A 21318-nucleotide genomic window follows, 5' to 3' on the forward strand; every position below is an offset into this window, starting at 1 on the left:
CATCCTGAACTTATCATAGGCTACCCTAAACATTATACCTCTTCATGTATTATATAAGAAATTCACAACAGCATGGTATCATTCACTCTACTCCCATCTTTTGTATAATTATTGTCATATATTGCCTTTCAAAATATATTATAAAACCCACATACACCATGATTGTTTTTGACTTAGACAGAAATTTTAAAAATTCTTTAAATAAAAATAAATCAAGAAATGCGGAGGGGGAAAGCATTTTATTTTTTTGTCCACATATTCACCATTTCTGGCCCTATTTACTTTTTTCTGTAGATCTAAGTTATCATCTGGTATTATTTTCCTTCAGCTTGAAAAACTTTTTTTTTTTTTGAGATGGAGTCTCGCCCCTCCGCCCAGGCTGGAGTGCAGCGGCGCGATCGTGGCTCACTGCAACGTCTGCCTCCCGGGTTCACGCAATTCTCTGCCTCAGCTTCCGGAGTAGCTGGGATTACAGGTGCCAGCCACCACACCCAGTTAATTTTTTTGTATTTTTAGTAGAGACAGGGTTTCACCATCTTGGCCAGGCTGGTCTTGGACTCCTGACCTCGTGATCCACCCGCCTCGGCCTTGCAAAGTGCTGAGATGACAGGCGTGAGCCACCGTGCCTGGCCGAAAAACTTTCTATAACGTTTAAGTGTAAGTCTAGTGGTGACAAATTCTTTAAGTTTTACTTCATCTGAAAATGTCTCTATTTCAGCTTCATTTTAAAGAATGTTTTTGGTAATACAAAATCCTAGATTGACAATTTTTGTTTCTTTTCAACACTTTTGGAATGATATACATTGACTTCTGGCTTGCATTGTTTCTGATGAGATGTTACTGATAATTTTTATCACTGTTTGCTTGTAGGCAACGTGTTTTTCTTCCTCTGGCTATTTTTAAGATTTTTTTCTTTGGTTTTCATAATGTGCATATGTGTGCTGATTTTCTTTGTGTTTATCTTGCTTGGGATTTGTTACGTTTCTTGCATCTGTGCATTTATGTTTCTCAACAAATTTCAAAACTTTTCAGTCATTATTTCCCCTGATATTTTTCTACCCCAATCACTCTGTCCTCTCTCCTTCTGTACCTGTAAACCACATAATTGTTAAGCTGCATAATATCCTTGAAGATATTATAGCTTTGTTCATTTTCCTTTTGTCTATTTTTTTCTCTGTGCTTTGATTTGGATGGTTTACATTGACCTATCTTCAAATTCACTGATCCTTTCTTCTACAGTATGTTATCTGCAGCTAAATCATCTGGTGAATTTTTCATTTTATTATTTATTTATTTATTTATTTATTTGAGACAGAGTCTCACACTGTCACCCAGGCTGGAGTGCAGAGGCACAATCTCGGCTCACTGCAACCTCCACCTCCTAGGTTCAACCAATTCTCTTGCCTCAGCTTCCTGAGTAGCTGGGATTACAGGCACCTGCCACCATGCCTGGCTAACTTTTTTGTATTTTTAGTAGAGACAGGGTTTCACCATGTTGGCCAGGCTGGTCTTGAATTCCTGACCTCAAATGACCCACCTACCTTGGCCTCCCAAAGTGCTGAGATTACAGGCATGAGCCACTCCTGGTGGGTTTTTCATTTTAGATATTTATTTCTATCAACTTTTTCATTCTGGTTAAGAGTCACATTTTCCTGCTTTTTAACAAGCATAATAATTCTATGCTAGACATTGCAGGTGCTTTGTTATTGAGAAACTGAATTATGTTGTCTTACTTTAGAGAGAGTTTTCTTCTATCAGACAATAAATCTATAGGTGGATCAAGATGCTGAAATAGAGGCTTGGTTTGGGGCTTTGTTGTATGAGATCTATAGTAGCCTGTCTTCTACTCCTAGAATGGCCCTACTCATAAGGTGTGACCTTTCTGAGGTCACAGCTGAAAGCACAGTATGTTTAGCAAGCTCTCCCCACACTGGCTGGTCTGAGCTCCAACACTGCTCAGAAGCTTCCAACTTCTAAAATCTTCATTCAGCTCACAGTCCCACAGTAGCTGTTTTCTGCCAAGCCTTGTGGTGTACACAGCTTCATATCTGTTCAACAGGCTAAGAGTTTGGAAAGTATTCACGAAGAAGATGCAGGGATGAAGGTAGAGCTCACCTAGTGTGTTCTTTTTTCTCAGTTGACTGTGCTGACTACCTAAGTTGCTTACAGCAAAAGGTAACTTCATCAAGACGAAAAACAGAAGTCCCTAATTCTAATTATTTTTAATCTAGCTTTAAAATCTATTATCTTATTTCATACTTAAACATGGATATGAAAGGCACACATTATTTACATAGGACGGATGAGCAAATCAAGATGCAAAATGTTAAATAACCAGCCTCCAACCCATAAAGATATTTTATTCAATACAAAAATATTCACCAAGTACCTACTACAGGCTTGGTAATTGACAAAGCAGTAAAAAGAACTTAGAGCATATAGTTTCAACCAAAATATTATTTCTACTGAACCACCAGTAAAGCATATACACTGTACCAAAAGTTGTCTAACGAATGAGAAACCAGGAATCAATCATTCAATCCACCAAGAGCATGTCTACATTCTAAAAAATGACTATAATTGACATTCATGATTTACTTTTTCCTGCAAAGACTCCTATTTGCCATGGAAGTAATTTCATTCCTACACAGTTACGTTTTCCAATTCCCTACATATACTTAATTTTTTTCATATTAGCAGATACTATCTAACTAAGTTACTTCTATTTAGTTATGTCAAACTTGCTTCAGCTAACTCTTAATTATATTTCTAATTTCCAGCTGGCCAAATCAAATATATTTTGCTCACACATGCAGAAAAAATATAATACAATTTCTAAATATCATTTCAGCAGCATCATACCAGACAGTAATATCATTCCTCTAATCTTCAACAAATCAAGCAAAGTGATACATTTATACCTCACAGATCTATTCTCATCTCTCAAAATAAGCTCTTGTTCTGTCATGTAACCCAATATATGCACAAGTTGACTCTAAGGAAATAGTCAACAAAATTAAGCTACATACATGTTTATAAAATAATGCTTAAGAACAGTTTAATATTTTTTACCTTAATATATGACTAATTCCAGTGAAGTACAGTATACTACAACAGAAAGACAGATACTATATATATTAAGAATATGCTTCTGTTTTTAAAGTCTGCCAAAAAAAAAAAAAAAAAGAAGTCTGTTAAAGGTTTTGTTTTGTTTAGATGGAGTCTCACTCTGTTTCCCAGGCTGGAGTGCAGTGGTACGATGGCTCACTGCAACCTCTGCCTCCCGAGTTCAAGCGATTCTCCTTCCTCAGCCTCCCAAGTAACTGGAATTACAGGTGTCCACCACCACACCCAGCTAATCTTTGTATTTTTAGTAGAGACAAGGCTTCACCATGTTGGCCAGGCTGGTCTCAGACTCCTGACCTCAGGTGATCCGCCCACCTTGGCCTCCCAAAGTACTGGGATTACAGGCATGAGCTACTGCACACAGCCTGTTAAAAAGTTTTTTGAAGATGATAGAAGTTAATGCCATCAGCAACATCACGTTCAAATGCAAGCATTACTTTCTCATCCTCTTTATGACTCTCAAGGTAATGTTTTAGGTGGCTTGTTGTTGCTGTTGTTGTTGTTATTCTAAACTGTTACTCTGAATCAAGACGACACCCTTTGTAAAAGGCTCTTACCTGTAGAACATCTTGGATCTTCACCCATACATCTGCCATGTCATACAGTTTGATATCTTCCTGCTGAGTCAGTGGAGTCACTACAGTGTCCTGCAGGTATCCCAGGACCACAGAGTGTGCAGTGGCTACAGCATTAAATTTGTCAAACAGTAACTCCAGCAGTTCTAGAAGCAACCTAGTGACATAAACAAATAAATAACATTGACACATACATACATGCAGATAAATGGCTTACCGTGACCTGCAAGAAAAACATCAAACTAAAGTAGCACTCTACAATGTAAACAGCATAAACGTTAGATTTCAGCAGATGTGAATTCAAACAACTGTATTATCTTAAGCAACTTTTAAGAACTTATTTAAGCCTCAGTTTCCTCTGCTATAAAATGGAAATGATGTAAGAATTTTAAAACCAATTGTAAAGCCCCTAAACTACCAATAGCATCTCAATAAACATATGTTGCCTTTTTAACATAGCTCACTGATTACAATACTACTACTATGTATTCATATAGGCAGCTTCTCCAAGGAATTCACGCATTTCAGACAACAGCTCAGATGTAGGACAGAATATGCTGTTCCCTAGCAATAAATTAGGCACTTTGATAAGCATATTAATCCATTTAGTCAGGGAAAGCTGCGCTTACTACAATCCAAATGCATGGCCCGAGTTGCCTGAAAAAATATATACACCTGCCAAGCAATCTGACTTTCACCACAGGGAGAAGCTCAGGCATCCACATTATCTCATTCATCATAGTGAGATATGCTGGACACATATTATTACATCAATTTTATATACTCAAGGACACAAAATAAGGTTGCAGTGCAGCTAGGCCTAGAACAAAAGTTGATTTCCATGTCAGTACATTTAGCCACCTACCTCTCACTACAGTTCTAGAATGTAGATGTATCTTTAGAGATAGCACAAAGATTTATGTCATAGATGCAAAGTAATTCCTCTACCACTGAGACTTACAGTTTCAATGATCACATAGGCCTGGAACCATCTTTTCCTCCTCTGAACCTGTATACTATTTTGTCCTGCTTTTAAGGAACTGATCACATGAGCCTCACATATGTGGCTCAATAAATGATGGTCATATTTCTTTATATATAGACATTTTACCTCACTTCTCCATTATTAACTTTTCAGAGTAGGCACCGCTTTATACATCTCTGAATACTTAGAAGCACTTAGAACAATAATTAGCAAATACTGTTGAATGAATTTAACGTGTATAGGATGAACAAGTACAGAAAATATTGCAATGTGAGCTTTATTGTATATTTTGTGGCTCTCAGCTTGTAATTCCTAAATATACTGATAAACCAACTTGGAAAGTTGAAAAGGAAAGCAAAAGAGCTTGTCAGCAGTGTCAATTAACAAGGTTTTATTACCATAAATAAGGGGTTATAACTACAATCTCATCAAAACGTACAGCACATTATCTATTCTATGGCTTCTTTACTGCCCAATTATTGTAATTAATGTGCCAATGTGACAGCCCATAACTATCTTTGGTAAAACCATAATATCTATTTGACACTGTGATTCAGATGAGACAAAAATCAATAGAATTTATGTAGTACTCTCAGCCTAGAATATACATACATAATCCAGATGTTACATATTGTGTTTATAAATAGAAGTCATTCTACCTTTTGATTGATGATTCTTTTTAATCCTTTACAAGTCAAATTCATATTTATACTCACATATATCTAAAATAATTCTTCTTTCTCATCTGTGTTATTGAAGAACTACTCAAATATTAGCAGAGATACATACAAGATACAGAAACATGTGTCTAAACATACCAACTGAAACACTTAATGTGGTGCAGGGAAATAATCCGTATAAAACTGGTATCCGACATCATACAGATCAGTAACTTAATCAGTACATACCTGATTAAGTGAAGGTTCTCTTTTTCCAACAAAGATTTATCCTAGGTATGTAAGACTGTGGTTCTCAAATATGAATCTATAGACTTAATATGTTTTTGAGTGGTGGATACCAAAGTATGAATAATATACTGACTTTTCACAAAGGTAAATTTATTTAACATTACATCTTTTGTACTCTTTTGATAGGAAAATCTTAGTTATTTTCTGCCATGAATGGCAGTTATGTTGCCAAATGTCCTTACTGGAGAAAATTAAAACTTAATGTATGTTAACATAAATGTTGGGGTATTCAAAACATGGTGTGAAATCATATTGATCCATGACATTCAGATGCCTGAGGTACACTGGTGTCTAATGTCCCAGTGGCATGAAGTTCTAGATACAGGATTGTGAACCAGCAGCAAAGTTTTAATGGAAAAGTGGCTCCTCTTGTTAGGGGTGCTGTTATCTAGTTATCTCCAGAGCTGATGAGTTCCACAACTGCATACCTTGCCTGTCAGTCAAGGACAACAGCTGTTCAGCAGCCAGGAGCAGTGCTACATTTAGAAAAAAAAAAAAACCCAGTAGAGAATAGAGGTGTAAGATGAGATTCACAGTATCTGTTAACATCTTGGAAATAGCCATCTCTTAATAAAATGCTGACACAGTTCCAGCTTCTGCCACTCCTGGAGGCTCAAAGCCAAAACAAGCCTGTTCCTATAGTGTGGCCATCATAGCCACAGGACAGGCTACACAGAGAGGAAGGAAAGGAGATGTAATTGTAGCTAGGAGATAGATCACAAGTGGTGACACTCCACTTGCAGCTCTACCTATTTTGAGACCTCCAGCCATTTTAACAGGAGGAAAGCTCTCTTCCACCTTACCAAAGCACAATGGTGTCATATTATTTAATAAAACCCACAGCTCTCACACCAAAATTTAAAATGTATGTCCTTCAAATGATACCATCAAGAAAGTAAAAAGGCAATACAAAAAACGAGAGAAAAAAATTTGTAAATCATTAATCTGATAAAAGACAAATCTAAAATCTTACACTCGTAATAAAAAGACAACTGAACTTAAAAATGGACAAAGGATTTAAATATCCATTGCTCCAAAGAATATATATGAATAGCCAATAAGCAAACAAGAAGATCCTTAACATCATTAGCCATCAGAGACATGCAAATCAAAATCACAATGAGCTAGAACTTCAGTCCACTAGGATGGCTATAATCAAAAAGCAAAGCAATAAAAAGTATGAGTAAGGATGCAGAGAAATTGGAACTCTCATACAGTGCCAGTGGGAATGTAAAATGGTACAGCCGCTTCGGAAAACACTTTGGCAGTTCCTCGCGACATTAAACATAGTTACCATATGGAGCCAGTGATTCCATTCCTAGCTATATACCCAAGAGAAATGAAGACATACGTGCACATAAAATCTTGTACACAAATGTCCTTAGCAGTGTTATGCGTAAAAACCCAAAGGTGGAAACAATCCAAATATCCATCAACTGATAAATGGATAAATAAAATGTGGTATATTCATACAATAGAATATTATTTGGCCATAAAAAGGAATAAAGTACTGATACATGGTACAATCGGAATGAACCTTGAAATTACTATGGTAAGTGAAAAAAAGTCACAGAAGACCATATATTATATGATTATGGTAATATAAAATATTCAGGATAGGCAAATTTATAGAGACACAAAATGTATTAGTGGTTACTTAGGCTGGGGGTGGGTGGCAACTGACTGATAAAGTATATGGGATTTGTTTTAGGGAGGACATAAACTTGCTGGAACCAGATAGTGGTGACGGTTGCAAAACTCTACGAATGTACTAAAAACCACTGAATTGTATACTTTTAATAGGTGAATTGTGCAGCAGTGAATTATACCTCAATATAGCTGTTCAAAGAACAGCAGCTGTGGCTGTGAATGGGGAGAGGGAAGATCTAGCACCTCTCTAACAGTGAAGAGGAAATACATAAAACAGTGAAAAATGAAACTTGGCATCTCAAAAACCAAGGTGTTGTGAAAGCTGATTCCTTTACATTCTTACTACCAGGAGGACATCAACTTTTCTCTTTTAGCTCACTTGGTTTTTTATTTGTTTCTCCTTCTTAAATAACATGTAAGAAACAACAGATTTCCATTCTTTCCCAGCATTGACACTTCCTACATCTTTCATTATGAAAAAACTCTCCCAACTTCTCCAAGTGTCCCCATCTGCAAAGCGAAAGTATTAATTAATAACTGTTCTAAGAGACTCACAACACTGCTGGAAAAATCGAATTAGAAAATAGAACTAGCTGAGGTAATGGTACAATTCTAAAGAGAGGGGAAGGTTCAGGTTTCCTTTGTCTGAAATTCTGGCTTGAGCAACACTGAGGAGAATGGTTAACCTTTCCTGTGTGAAAGGAAAATAAATCTTGGGACCCCAAAATCACTAAGACAAAGGGAAAAGTCAAGCTGGGAACAGCTTAGGGCAAACCTGCTTCCTGTTCTATTCCTTAAAAAAACAGCTACTAAGATTTTTTTTAAAAGCTACATACCTCCCTCACAGTTTGTCCACACGGAAATTCCTTGTGGACAAAGAACAGACAGAACTCAACGTCATGTCTCTGGTCACTGAGATAAACTTGTATCTGACTGCTTCCTTTGGAAAGGCTAATCAGAAACTCAAAAGAATGCAACTGTTTGTCTCTATCTATGACCTGGAAGCCCCTCCTCGCTTCGACTTGCCCCACCTTTAGGGACAAAACCAATGTATATTTTACATATATTGGTTGATGTCTCATGTCTCCCTAAAATGTATGAAATTCAAAATAAAAATAAACAAACTGTGCCCTGACCAGTGTGGGCACATTTCATAAGGACCTGAGGCTATGTCATGGCTACGTCCTTAACCTTGGTAAAATAAACTTCCTAAATGGTTGAGACCTGCCTCAGATACTCTTTGGTTTACGCTTGAGAGAGGTAGGGGGAGAGAGAATTAAAGTGAAACTAGAAATCTGGAAGGAGGCCGGGCGCGGTGGCTCACGCCTGTAATCCCAGCACTTTGGGAGGCCGAGGTGTTGGATCACCTGAGGTCAGGAACTGGACCAACATGGAGAAACCCCGTCTCTACTAAAAATACAAAATTAGCTGCGTGTGGTGGCGCATGCCTGTATTCCCAGCTACTCGGGAGGCTGAGGCAGGAGAATCGCTTGAACCCAGGAGGCGAAGGCTGGGTGAGTCAAGGTTGCGCCATTGCACTCCAGCCTGGGCAACAAGAATGAAACTCCATCTCAAAAAAAAAAAAAAAAAAAAAAGAAAGAAATCTAGAAGGAGAGATGTTGGGTTTTTATCTGGATATGTTAAGTTTAAGGTGTATATCCTTAGGTAGTCAGATATGCAAGTCTGGAGCTCAGCAGAGAATGATACTGGAAATTTTAAAAGTGAAAAATATTTGAGGAGATGAGATCACTCGGGGATAATATGCAGAATAAGTAAAGCAAGTGAGGTCCAGGACCAATACTCCAGGAAAGAGTATCATTAAAAAGATGGTTAGAAAGTAACTAGAGAGGAAGAAGGAGGCCAGGGAACATTGCAGAGGAGAAAAGAGAGAGAATACCAGCAGAGCAAAAGGCTATGGTAAGGCTTAAAGAGAGAAATGTACAACTTAAGGTCCCCAGTGACCTTGACAAGAAGGGTTTCAATGGACCATTGAGTGGAACTCAGTAGTGGGATAAGCAGTGAATGACTAATAAGGAAAAAGAAACCAAAGTCAATCATACGTTGTCCCTCACCAGCATGTACACTCCTTTAAAAAGAAAAGGAGAAAGGAAGACAACGCTCCCCTGATGCAGCACAGAATAAAAGAGATTAGGAATCATTCACATAAACAGGATGTAAATCTGCACTAGCTTGGCCCAATTTAAAGCTACCAGAAATAAAGTGAAATATGTTGTTAATATTTATATACACTCTCTGACTGCCCACAAGATTGAGAAAGAGCTGTTTGCCTTTAGCCGCAGACACACTGAGGATGAAAACACAACGCCCCATTGAAATCATTCCCTGCCCCACTCCCACCACAAAATATTAAATAAAAGAAATAAAACATTATATTGCAGCTAGCTCAGTTGCTTACATCCTGCTAGGATCAAGGTTTTCACCACTGATCTCAAAAAGACAAAAGAGTGACAAGATCATGAAATTATCTCATGATTCCTTAAGCTGAATTGAATTAGTAAAGGCCCAAGAACCTTAGAGATTTTAATTTCAATAAATTGCAATTTCTACCCTTCAGAAAAAAATAACACACATACCCCTCTCTCACAAGTTATTTCTAAAGTCACAAAACAGTATGTAGTAATACTCAATACAGCATCACAGTTGGTGAAAGAAAATATTAATCCTGGATGGCAATGTGGTATAAATGCCAGTAAGAAACCTGGACTTGAATACCAGCTCTCTAGACTTCTCCAAATTTCAGCTTCCTCAGAAATTGACTGTGAGAGCTACATGCAAAAATATATATGAATGTAACACTTAAAACAACAGCAAATTAAAAGTAATAATGAATTAATTCCTGTATCTTTAACATTTATCATCTAGAGGGAAAGGAGATAAGAGATACTCTGGATGTTCCTAAGGCCCAGCGCATCTCTCTCCTTCTAACAGCTTGGTTAGTAAAGTCCTGCTTATATTCCATAATGAAAATTCTGTATCATTCTAATAAAAAGCCCCTCTTTGATTAAGTTAGGTGATTTCAATTTCTGGCACTTATAACCAAAAGAGGCCTAATCCATAGAGTAAGAGAATCTAATTCTCTCTTTCCTCTGTGATTCTACAATCCCTCCAAACAATTACAATGAACTGAGAGAAGTGACAAAACAGGCATGCGTGGCCTCCCGAGCCAGAAAGTGAAGGCAGAATTCCTATTTTACGGTTCTTTGTAAACACATCTCTCCTATAACACATGGACCAATGTCCAGAACGGAGAAAACAGTCGAATTTTGAGGGCAAATGAGTTCATGAATAAAAAAATGAGCAATGCAGTATGGCAATATGAGCAGAAGTCCAGGATGAAAGATGATGACCTGGGGTCCGTCTTCTACAAGGCGCAGGTAGTTAGCTACGTGTCATAATGGAGGAGATTCCTCAGAAAGTAAGACTGAAATGAAGTATCAGTGACAATGACAATGAAATCATGATAGCAACAAAAAGGAGACCTATGCTCATAATAGCCACTCTTTCCTAATTATTCACAACATTCTGAGCACTGTGTTAAGTACTTTACTTGGATTATCTCATTTCATCCTTAGGACAGCCCTATGAGGAAGGTACTACTTTATCCTCATTTTATAGACAAGGAAACTGAAGTTCAGAGATAAGAAGAGAACAAAGGACACAGGTTTGGAGAATGTCCCTTTTTAGGGGTGTTAGAAAACAAGGAAACGATTTTAGAAGAGAGGCCAAAGTAAGTACTCTATGATGCTAGGGAAGCCAAGGCTAGAAAGAGAACCAACTGTCTATACTGCCTCTTCCTTCTCAACACAAACAGGTTTTCACCCCTGGGACTCTACTGAAAAATCTATTGCTAAAAGTCCCTAATAATTATTTTGCTCCATCCAAGAAACCCACTTTGGCCTTTAATCAAACAGCCATAGCACTTGTTTCTACTGCCCACTCTTGCCTTCTTGAAACACTGGCTTCCACCGGCCCCACAACCCTCCACTCTTCTGCTTTCCTGCCACCTCTCCAGTTGCTCCTTCTCAGGAACCTCATCCTCAGCCTGTTCCTTAAATGCGGTAAACTCTTCTCAACCCTCAAACTCTCTCTAGCTGAGCTCATTTGCCCCTAATCTTCAATTATCTATCGCTATCAACTCTCACACATATCTCTTGGCCAGATTACTCCCCTGAGCTGTAGACCTCAAACTTCATATGACTTAAATGGAACTCATCATATTCTTCCCCAAACCTACTTCTTCATGTTCTCTACGTCAGTAAATGGTAATGCTTGCCCCAGCAAAAAATCCTTACCTGCCCTCCTCCCTCATACCCAACGCATCACCAAGTCTCTTTACTGCTACCTCTTTACTCTCTCTCAAATAGGCCTCCTTCACTCCATTGTCACAGTTACCTTGCTCATGCAGGCCATGCTGCCTTTTGCCAGGATTATTAAAACTGTCCTCAAACTAGTCTCTCCTTCCCTCCAGTCCTTTCCTCTTCCCCCTACTGTAAGCTCACTATGGGTATGAGTTTCTGATTTATTACTGTATTCCAAATATTTGGCATGACACCAATTGGCAAAATAACATACGATAGGCAATAAATGAGTATTTGTTGATGAAGGAATGAAAAAGTGGGCTCCAGCAGAACAGGAGAGAGGCCTGATTACAGATGAGGTGGTTAGAAAAAAAGTGTTATAGATTAAAAATCTCCTGATTTTAGAAGCCCACTATAAAAAATATTTCACACAAAACTAGGCTCTCAAAAAGGTAACCTTATAAAGCTAAACATGAGAACATGAAGTCGAGTTACGAGCTGAAAGATACACACTTTAAGAGCCAACTTTAATAATATGGCAATAAAATATATTTTACATTTAAAAAACAGAAAAGTATCAGGATGAAGAAAGTGTTAATTCCTTAAACTCATATCCAATTACCCAGCGGGTTTTAAAACCAGACTTCCTAGAGAAGTAAAATGTTACTTATTCTCCAGATCATCTACTAACTTAGCAATCCCTGGGTATCTCATCTTCAAGTGCTACCATGAAAAAAGGCAGAAGGCTAAGAGGCACATGTTAAGAAACAGTCACAGTTGCAGAAGGCAAGAAGCATCAACAGTGTAAAGCTACATCATTAAGCTGTGAAAAATTTTCAATATTTAAGGTGAGATAAGACTATCTGAATCTAAATTTAACATCCAGGGAACCTTGAATTAGTCATTTGGCTGGAAAACCCATGTTTGCAGCCAAGAAGCTGCCTTACTTGATCACGAAGCAAAGACACACACAAGGTAGAAGAATTAGTTCTGTTCTACTACTTATCTGCTGAGACTTTAATATCAGGGTTCTGCATTTCCCCACTGACAGACAAAGGCAATAAGCACAGAATGTTTATTTCCCTACTACTATGCTCTAAAAGGTAAGAAAGTAGTGAACTCAGAGCATAGATTTTATATAAAAACTTTATAATTTTATAAAAAGAAATGTATAATCAATTAGCTAAAAGTGGTCTTTGTTTTACCTGCCCATATCTCTCATACACATTTCCTTAATAAACCTGGCTGAGTTACTATTTTTCATTTCAAATAGGACATGGAGCCCATTTAATCTTCAAGGTTATCTAATACTTACTTTTAAGGGATACAAATACGTTTTACCACTTATTAATAAGTCTTCATGTAAAAAGGGGTTACTATTTAAAGAGTGCTGACTAATTCTCCATCTGCTCTATGAAAAGAGCAAGAAAAAATTAGTAGTAATATAGAATGAAACACAGTAAAAATAACAAGAATACTGAAGTGGGGCCTGGCGCTAGTCACTTCCTTCCTGTGTTACTCCCTCCTTGTCAAGTCAGGTTTCTGAGTTCTAGAGAGATGACCTCAAACATCTAATCCTGATGTATGCCAAATTAGTGGCTAAAATTAGAAAATAAACCCAGGTCCTCTTTCTTTGAATTAAAGTATCAGTATCACTCTTTTGAAATCCTTTCCCCCATTCCAAAAATAACATTTCATCATAGTGGAATATTAGAAAAATGATCCATAAATCCACTTCCCAGGGACAACAAAAGTTAAGATTTTAGGTGCATATTCTTAGTGCTTTGTTGTGTTTTGTTCTTAGTACAAGAATGCCCCTAGAGGAATTATTTAGATAATCAAATTTGATTCTCAAGTGACCTAATTAGAATCCAGGCACTCTGTGGCTACTTTTCACACTTCTCAACATCTCCAGCTATCTCTGAGGCCTGTCACTGACCACAGTGTGAGGTATGGGTAGGAAAATGGATATTTACTACAGAGATCATCCTTCTGAGGACAAACAAAATCAGGCCCATGACATGGGTTGGAAACATCGTCTTTATATAAGCCAGAAAGCAAACTTACATGGTGGAAAAAGACTACTTCTAATTTTAATTGCACCACGAACAAGCTTTGTGAACTGTCAAATTATTTCAGCTTTCACATTTCTCTGGGTAAATCTGGGATTAATAATAATGCCCCTGCCTGTGAGGAGGCAAGTGGTGAGGCTCACTCAGGTGAGATACCAGATGGCAGACAGCTTTGCAAAGCGTGAATACTACAAAATTGCAAAATTCTATGACGTTTGTGATGTTATCTAAAGAGTGTTCTCAAACTTCAGTGTGCATAAGAATCAACCACGGCATAGAGTCCTGTGGGCCCTGCACCCAAACATTCCAATTTAATAACCACTGCTTCTTGGAGAAATTTGCATTTCCAATTCTCAAGTGACACTGGTGATGTGGGTCCACAGACTCACTGTGAGTAGTGCTAAAAAATATAATAATAATAACTTCCACTAAATTACCTTATTTGCATATTTTTCTTATTCGTTCATTCATTAAAACTGGCCAGGCACAGTGGCTCACACCTGTAATCCCAGTATTTTGGAAGGCTAAAGTGGAAGGACTGCTTGAGACCAGGAGTCCAAGGCCAGCCTGGGCAATCACAGTGAGACACTATCTCTACAAAATAAAATAAAATAAAATAAAATAATAACTTTAAATAGCCAGGCATCGTATCACATACCTGTAGTCCCAACTACTCAGGAGGCTAAAACAGGAGGATCTCTTGAGCCCAGTGGGGTCAAGGCTACAGTGAGCAATGATGATTGGGCCTCTGCATTCCAGCCTTGGTGACAGAGTGAGATCACCCATCCACAAAAATAAACTCGTAGGCATTTAATATGTGCCCAGCCCTAAATCAGGCTGCAAACACAAAGTTAAACACTCCCCCTCCCCTTATAAACTCACAGTCCAATCTGATTAGAGACTATGACAAGAGGATGGGGCAGGAGCTAGAAGAGCCCAGACAATATGAAATCAGCCTGAGAAACACATGAAGGTGCTTTAATCATATATGACACCGCCCCTACACATCATCAATGAAAGAATTTCCTTTGACACAGGTTTGTTAGTTTGTTTTTGCAATGGAAAGATCCAGTATTAGTCTGAGCTTGGAGTGCCTTTCCTATTACAACACTAGCAAGTGCACAAAAATGACAAAACCTAAGACAGCTCCCATTCTAGCAAACAGAGAAGTGGCCTTGATATAGCACAATGGCTGACATCTAAATAAAGTTATGACAGTCCATGAAACAGATTGTATCTATTCCTCTGACTGGTCGGATCTTTAATTTGAACCTGCTATAATATGTAAAACATGAGAAATCAAGAGTAGGTTTGTTTTGTTTTTTTTAAACTTTGCCACATAAAAAAACAAAGGTTTAAGAAATGTAATATGGAGTAACATCTCTGGCTTATTCAGCCAAGAAGCCTTTTTCTAATGACTATAACCAAAGGACAATACACAACCAGAATAATAGCTGTCCAACCTCATGGTTACAAAAGAACTATGAACATTATCGACATTTCTCAGTCACTGTATATGTGATGGAGCTATTATCAATTAATTTATTTAAGTCTTACTAGGAAGTATATAGACTTGGGACCTTTCATGGTAATGATTATATATTTTAGTTAACAATTGGAGTAATAAGTCCCATATGTAAAAAAAAATTAATTCATTTGTTCTAAAAATATTTCAGTTAAGCTGCAGGGGACATATCCTAGTTGAAGAATAGTGGAATTTCTTCTATATGTCTCTGGTTCATCCTATTCATCCCCTTCAATATTTAATAGTTGGGTATATTTAAAGCATGTTCTCACTGATACATGTAATCAAAAGTAGAGATTTAATCAAATGGAATCATAATCACTGAAGTTAAATTTACTTGCTTCCCGCTTGCTTTGATTCGAATTAACTACTCATCTAAATTACACGGAGGCCCTTCCTGATTCCAAGCATGTCCAGGTGCTACATGCGGTGCTTGGGAATGGCTATAAGAAGCCACAAGGACAAATGCCTGACCTTGCTTCAAAGCTGCTCTTAAATGACTTTTCTGTAAAATAAAATGACCAATTCCACCATGTCCTGTATTTCGGATACTTAGAAGACGGGTAACTAACATAGAAAGAAGAGACAAAAGGAAATGCTATTTATATGAAAAAGAAACTCATGCCTGAATCTAGTCACAGGTCTAAAAAAAAAATCATGATCAATATTTCATTTATTTCTCTTTCCATAAACATTGTATTTATACTACAAAACTATCCTTGAGGCCTGAGCCTTTAGTCTTCCTCACAGAGAAAAACATTTTATACGAATGTTCTATTATATCAGTACGCCCTCATTCTGAATTCTGGCCTCCAAAATATAAAAAATATTTCAAAAGTTTATTTTTTCAATTTTAGAGCAATAATTAAATGTATTTCTGAAAATCTCAGTCTTCACAGACTGAAAAACCAGGAGGGAAGAAAGAGTTTTAGAAAATGAGGCAAATACCAACCTTGAGAAGAACTATGGCTATATTATAAACGATTCAATGTTAGAATTATTCAGCAATTATGCAGCTAACATGGACAATTAATTACATGACAGATACATGGGTGACAGAAATGAAAATGGTGTACAACCCCTTACAATACAGTGTAGTACATGACAGGTGTGCTCAAAAGTCGTTTGGCCACTCCTTCAGATTCCATATGTATCAAAGATATAAATATTAAGAATGAGACTATGTAAGTACTAGAAAAGTGTTGAAAATTTTATTTATAATCTAAGAGTAGGGAAGCTCTAAGTATGACACAAAACCCAGAAGCTATAAAATCTGATAAATATAGCTTCATAAAAAATTAAAACGGCCGGGCGCGGTGGCTCAAGCCTGTAATCCCAGCACTTTGGGAGGCCGAGACGGGCGGATCACGAGGTCAGGAGATCGAGACCATCCTGGCTAACCCGGTGAAACCCCGTCTCTACTAAAAAATACAAAAAAACTAGCCAGGCGAGGTGGCGGGCGCCTGTAGTCCCAGCTACTCAGGAGGCTGAGGCAGGAGAATGGCGTGAACCCGGGAGGCGGAGCTTGCAGTGAGCTGAGATCCGGCCACAGCACTCCAGCCTGGGCGGCAGAGCGAGACTCCGTCTCAAAAAAAAAAAAAAAAAAAAAAAAAAAAATTAAAACAAATGTCTACATGCCCAGAAGCATCATGAAGTCAAAAGAGAAACTGGCAGAAAGTTACAAAATAAATTCCAAAGAACGAATTTCCTAGATATATAAAGAGTTCCTACAAATCAATAAAAGACAAACATACTAGAAAAATGTAAAGAGTTCCTACAAATCAATAAAAGACAAACATATTAGAAAAATAATTCATTGAAAAGGAAATAAACACTATTTAAATATTGTACTGTTGAAAATTTCAAACATTAAAAAAGTGAAGATAATAGGATAATGAACCACCTTGTACCTATTACCCTGCTTCAGTATCATTTCATGGCTTATTGTAAGTGTATCCTCAGTCACTCACAACCTATTTTATTTTGAAGTAATACATCCATATATAACCCAGATATTATGACAAGTTACTTTTATACAAACGAAAAGAAGTGTAACCGTACTTAATAATAAAAATGCAAATCCAAACCACCTTGGAAATACCATTTTTCACCTCTCAGATTGGCGAGGATAAAAGTATTTGATAATACAATCTGTTGGCAAGGGTATATAGGAACTCTCAAACATTATCCATGACATGAAAAACTGGTATCATCTCTAAAAGCACACTTGGCAACAGTTAAAATTTAATCAACACAGAGGTAAGCAAAATCAGTGAAAATGGCCTATCAAGAATCTGGCTGCTTTCATTCTCACATCTTAGGGTTCTTTGAGTAATGCCTTTCTTCCCCCTTTAAACTCCAGGAGGACAGGGACCACATATAATTTGTTGGGCATTTTAGCCCGGTGTCTGGTCCATGGCAGATATTTCATAAATGTGGAATTTATTCTTGCAATCAACGATAAATTTATTATGGGTCAGGTGGGCACTGTACTAGATTCTGGAGATACACCAGTGCTGAATAAGACAAACTAATGCTCTCTTCTCTTCCATTCTAGAGGCAGCCAATAAATAACCAAACATATATAAAGTTACACATAATAATAAAATTAATGAACGATGTCAAGTTGGTTTAAAAACAGGTATTACATTTTTCTATATTAAAATTTAGTTTTATGAACTTTCATGCTCCCGTAGGCATTTTAATTTCTAATAATTTCTTGTGATTAAAATAACCTAAGTAATAATGTAATTTCTTGATTATGAATTATTTTCACTATAACTTGAGGTGCAAAATAGGAAAAAGCAAAGACTACAAGCCTACTAACCAAACACAACTACTTTTAGCATTAAGCGTATTTGTTTCCCATGTTTTGCATGAAGCTTTCTTCAATATCACAACAAGCGCAAAACACACAAAGTTCTCTGCTTTTCACATCTGACATTTAATCTTCTTTCTTCATAACAGAGGTCAATGAAGCTTTTAAAATGGTTTCCTTCCAAAAGAGAGCAATGTCTCCCTGGAAGCAATGGCTTCAACTCACTCAACGCTTTCTGCCCTCTCTAGGACCAACAGCTCTACCTAAGTGAAGCTGACCTCCATCATCCCTTTGTGCAATGAATTTTTGCCTTTGCATTTAAACAGGTCCATTTTCCTCCCACATGCCAACCATTCTCTTTTCCCACATTCTTTTCTTCCATATTCTTGACAAGATACCACATCTTTGGTAAGTTTTTCCTCCATCTCTTCCTTATGCTTTTCTTATTTGTTAAGTATAGAACTCCTTCCAGCTTCTTTTAAATAAAAATAATATAAAAATACTCATGAATTAGATTTTGGGACAGAATCAACAATCAGGCAGCCGGAGTTGAAGAAATCGATTCTGAAATGCAGAGGCTTCAGGCCACAGTCACCATCTGAAGTTGAAGACACTGCCTACCTTTCTAGAGAAATAATGGGTAGCAGGTGGTTCTGGTAAATTAGCAAGGCAAATGTTACCCTAATGTTTATCAAGTTGGCAATAATTGTATTTGAGTATTTTCCTTTAATAGTAAGTAGAGGCTTAAAGACACTGATAGATTATGAATGAACAGAAAAGACAAAATATTTCTCCTATAAATAGACAACAGATAGTTTGGGAGATCAAAAACAAAATAAAATAAAATAATATGTAGGTCACCAAAGTGATTTCTTAAAAAACTGGCTGGGAAAGTATCCTGGCTCTGTCGGAATTAAAAGCAAGAAAGAATTCACTAGCTTGTTTCCTTCTACATTTCTAGCAAAATAGCATACAACATTAATTCTCTTTACATAAAGACAAATGAAAACAAGCCTGCAATGCATCACAACCAGAATATATTTAATAAGATGATGAAACCTTCAGGGAAAGTTACAGTATGGGTATCTTGTCTCAGAATAGCTAATGTTTTAGAACAGGATATTTCATTGGAGGGTGGGGGAGAAAATATGCATGTTGGGGAACAGGATTTATGAATTTTTTGGTCTATGTTCCAACTTTCTTTAAAGAAATAAATTCGTGGATCTTTAACCATAAAATTTCATGAATGGTAAACAATAGTAAAAAATTATGCCAAGTATTGTGATTTTACTTCTCTCTGAAATAAATGCCACTAATACCTTCCTAAGTAAAATTCAATGCACAAAAGCACCACAAGCTGTAAGCGATAATTTGACAATATTGCTTCTAAAATTCCAATCCTTTAGAAGCAACAGTGCTAATCATTTTTGAATGACTGTGCTTAATTCAAGAGAATTAATTCCTGAAAAGTTTTAAAGCATTTGACAGTACACAACTAGAGACTAGCTCAAAATTATCAGTCATTTGGAATCCCAACCCCCAAATTGAATCTTTGATCTTCTAACAAACTGGTTTACTCCAAATATTTGCTTTCTCTGTACTATTTTGTCTCATAATAAACAGTTTGGGTACCAAATGTTGAATTTGTATGTTTTATAAAATGGGATTATATTATAGACATAAAGCCAAGGCAAACAGCTCATTCACTTGTTAGTGTCCAATATACCCTGCCTACAAAAGCTTTCTAAAATACGACAAAAAAAAAAAAAAAGACACTTAACAGGGAAAAAAATCCTGCTGCTGACTCATTCCTCATAGAGAAACATTTAGTATTTCCCAGGGCAGTGCGCTGAATTTCCATTATACTTCTAGTGCTATAATTTCCACTCATGAATTCTGGAAGGAGTTTAGGCAAGGGGGAAAAAAAAGATGAAACTCCTATGAAAGACACAGTGCTTTTTTAAAGGTACTATAATGAGATCTGCAGAAAAGTTATTAATCCATGCCCTTTTGTTTTATTTCTGATATATACTATAGTAATGTTATTTCCCTAGGAAAGTTCACTGTATTCATCTAGGAACTTGCAGCAACAGGGCAAAGAGCAAACCAGAATTTTAGAGTATCATCAGTAAGGAGTCAAAAGGTCTTCACGAAAATCCAGGTACCAGGCAAAGAAAGAAGAAAGGCAAAGCTCAAAGAACCACTCTCCAGCTTCTCTGGATCATGATGTAAATGATCAAAGAACATGGAATTTGAGGAAGACACCGATAATAAACGTGTATTCATATGCACATGTGTACATGCATATACACAAGCATGCATGCATGCATGTTATAGTACTTACTGGTGCTATTCCACTAACCACCACAACCATATAACCTCATCTAAAGCAAGCAACTCTGTAAGACAGGTATATTTTGCAAATCAAAAAATGGGGATACAAAGTCAGGTCTGTTCTCCAAAACCCATCAAATATTTACTTTTGGTGTTTTTGTTTGTTTTATGTTTTTTTGCGTTTTGTTTTTTTTTTTTTTTCTGAGATGAAGTTTCACTCTGTCAACCAGGCTGGAGTGCAGTGGTGTGATCTCAGCTCACTACAACCTTCGTCTCCCTGGTTCAAGCAATTCTTGTGCCTCAGACTCCCAAGTAGCTGGGACTACAGGCATGCGCCACCACGCACAGCTAATTTTTGTATTTTTAGTAGAGTCGGCATTTCGCTATGTTGGCCAGGATGGTCTCGAACTCCTGACCTCAAGCAATCTGCCCACCTCAGCCTCCCAAAGTGCTGGGATTACAGGCATGAGCCACTACACCTGGCCAGATATATACTTTGAAACATTCTGTGGCAGGAGAAGGATAAAGGGTAGTTTCATTCACCAAGCATAGTACTTTTGAATCAAGTTTACAAGGAAATTAATTTTTGAAATGTTAAAGTATAACTGAAATCAATGTTATTTAGATATGCAAAAGAACATAGAAATACAGAATATGTTTTTTCCAAAAAATTTAAATAAGTCTACAGAGAACTCTATACTAAATGAGTTATTATTTCTCCTTAATTTTATCTTCTTTTAAAAAAATTTTACGCCCCAAGTAAAAACAGTAGATATTTCCTTAACAACTTATCTACAAGATTATGATTTCTTGTTTGTCACACATGATCCCTTAGCATATGATAGTCACAAAGTTAGAATCTGAATTGAATTTCAGTACTCTCCATATGAAACAAGCATTATGAAATTCAAATCTTATTGTTTTAAAAATTCCTGAGACTGATTTG

The 21318-nt window shown here is 37.0% G+C and overlaps 1 protein-coding gene across 2 annotated transcripts in view; it reads right to left on the minus strand.

The window, feature by feature from the left end:
* The window catches only part of EXOC4 (exocyst complex component 4), an 850866-nt gene that overhangs the window by 722797 nt on the left and 106751 nt on the right, over positions 1-21318 (minus strand). For both annotated transcript variants that reach the window (XM_010357736.2, XM_030932531.1), the window contains exon 7: positions 3684-3858. In XM_010357736.2, coding sequence (XP_010356038.2) covers positions 3684-3858 — 175 coding nt within the window. The remainder of the gene's footprint in view (positions 1-3683; positions 3859-21318) is intronic.

Source organism: Rhinopithecus roxellana, chromosome 6, assembly GCF_007565055.1.
Source record: "Rhinopithecus roxellana isolate Shanxi Qingling chromosome 6, ASM756505v1, whole genome shotgun sequence".
Taxonomy (NCBI): Eukaryota; Metazoa; Chordata; class Mammalia; order Primates; family Cercopithecidae; genus Rhinopithecus; species Rhinopithecus roxellana.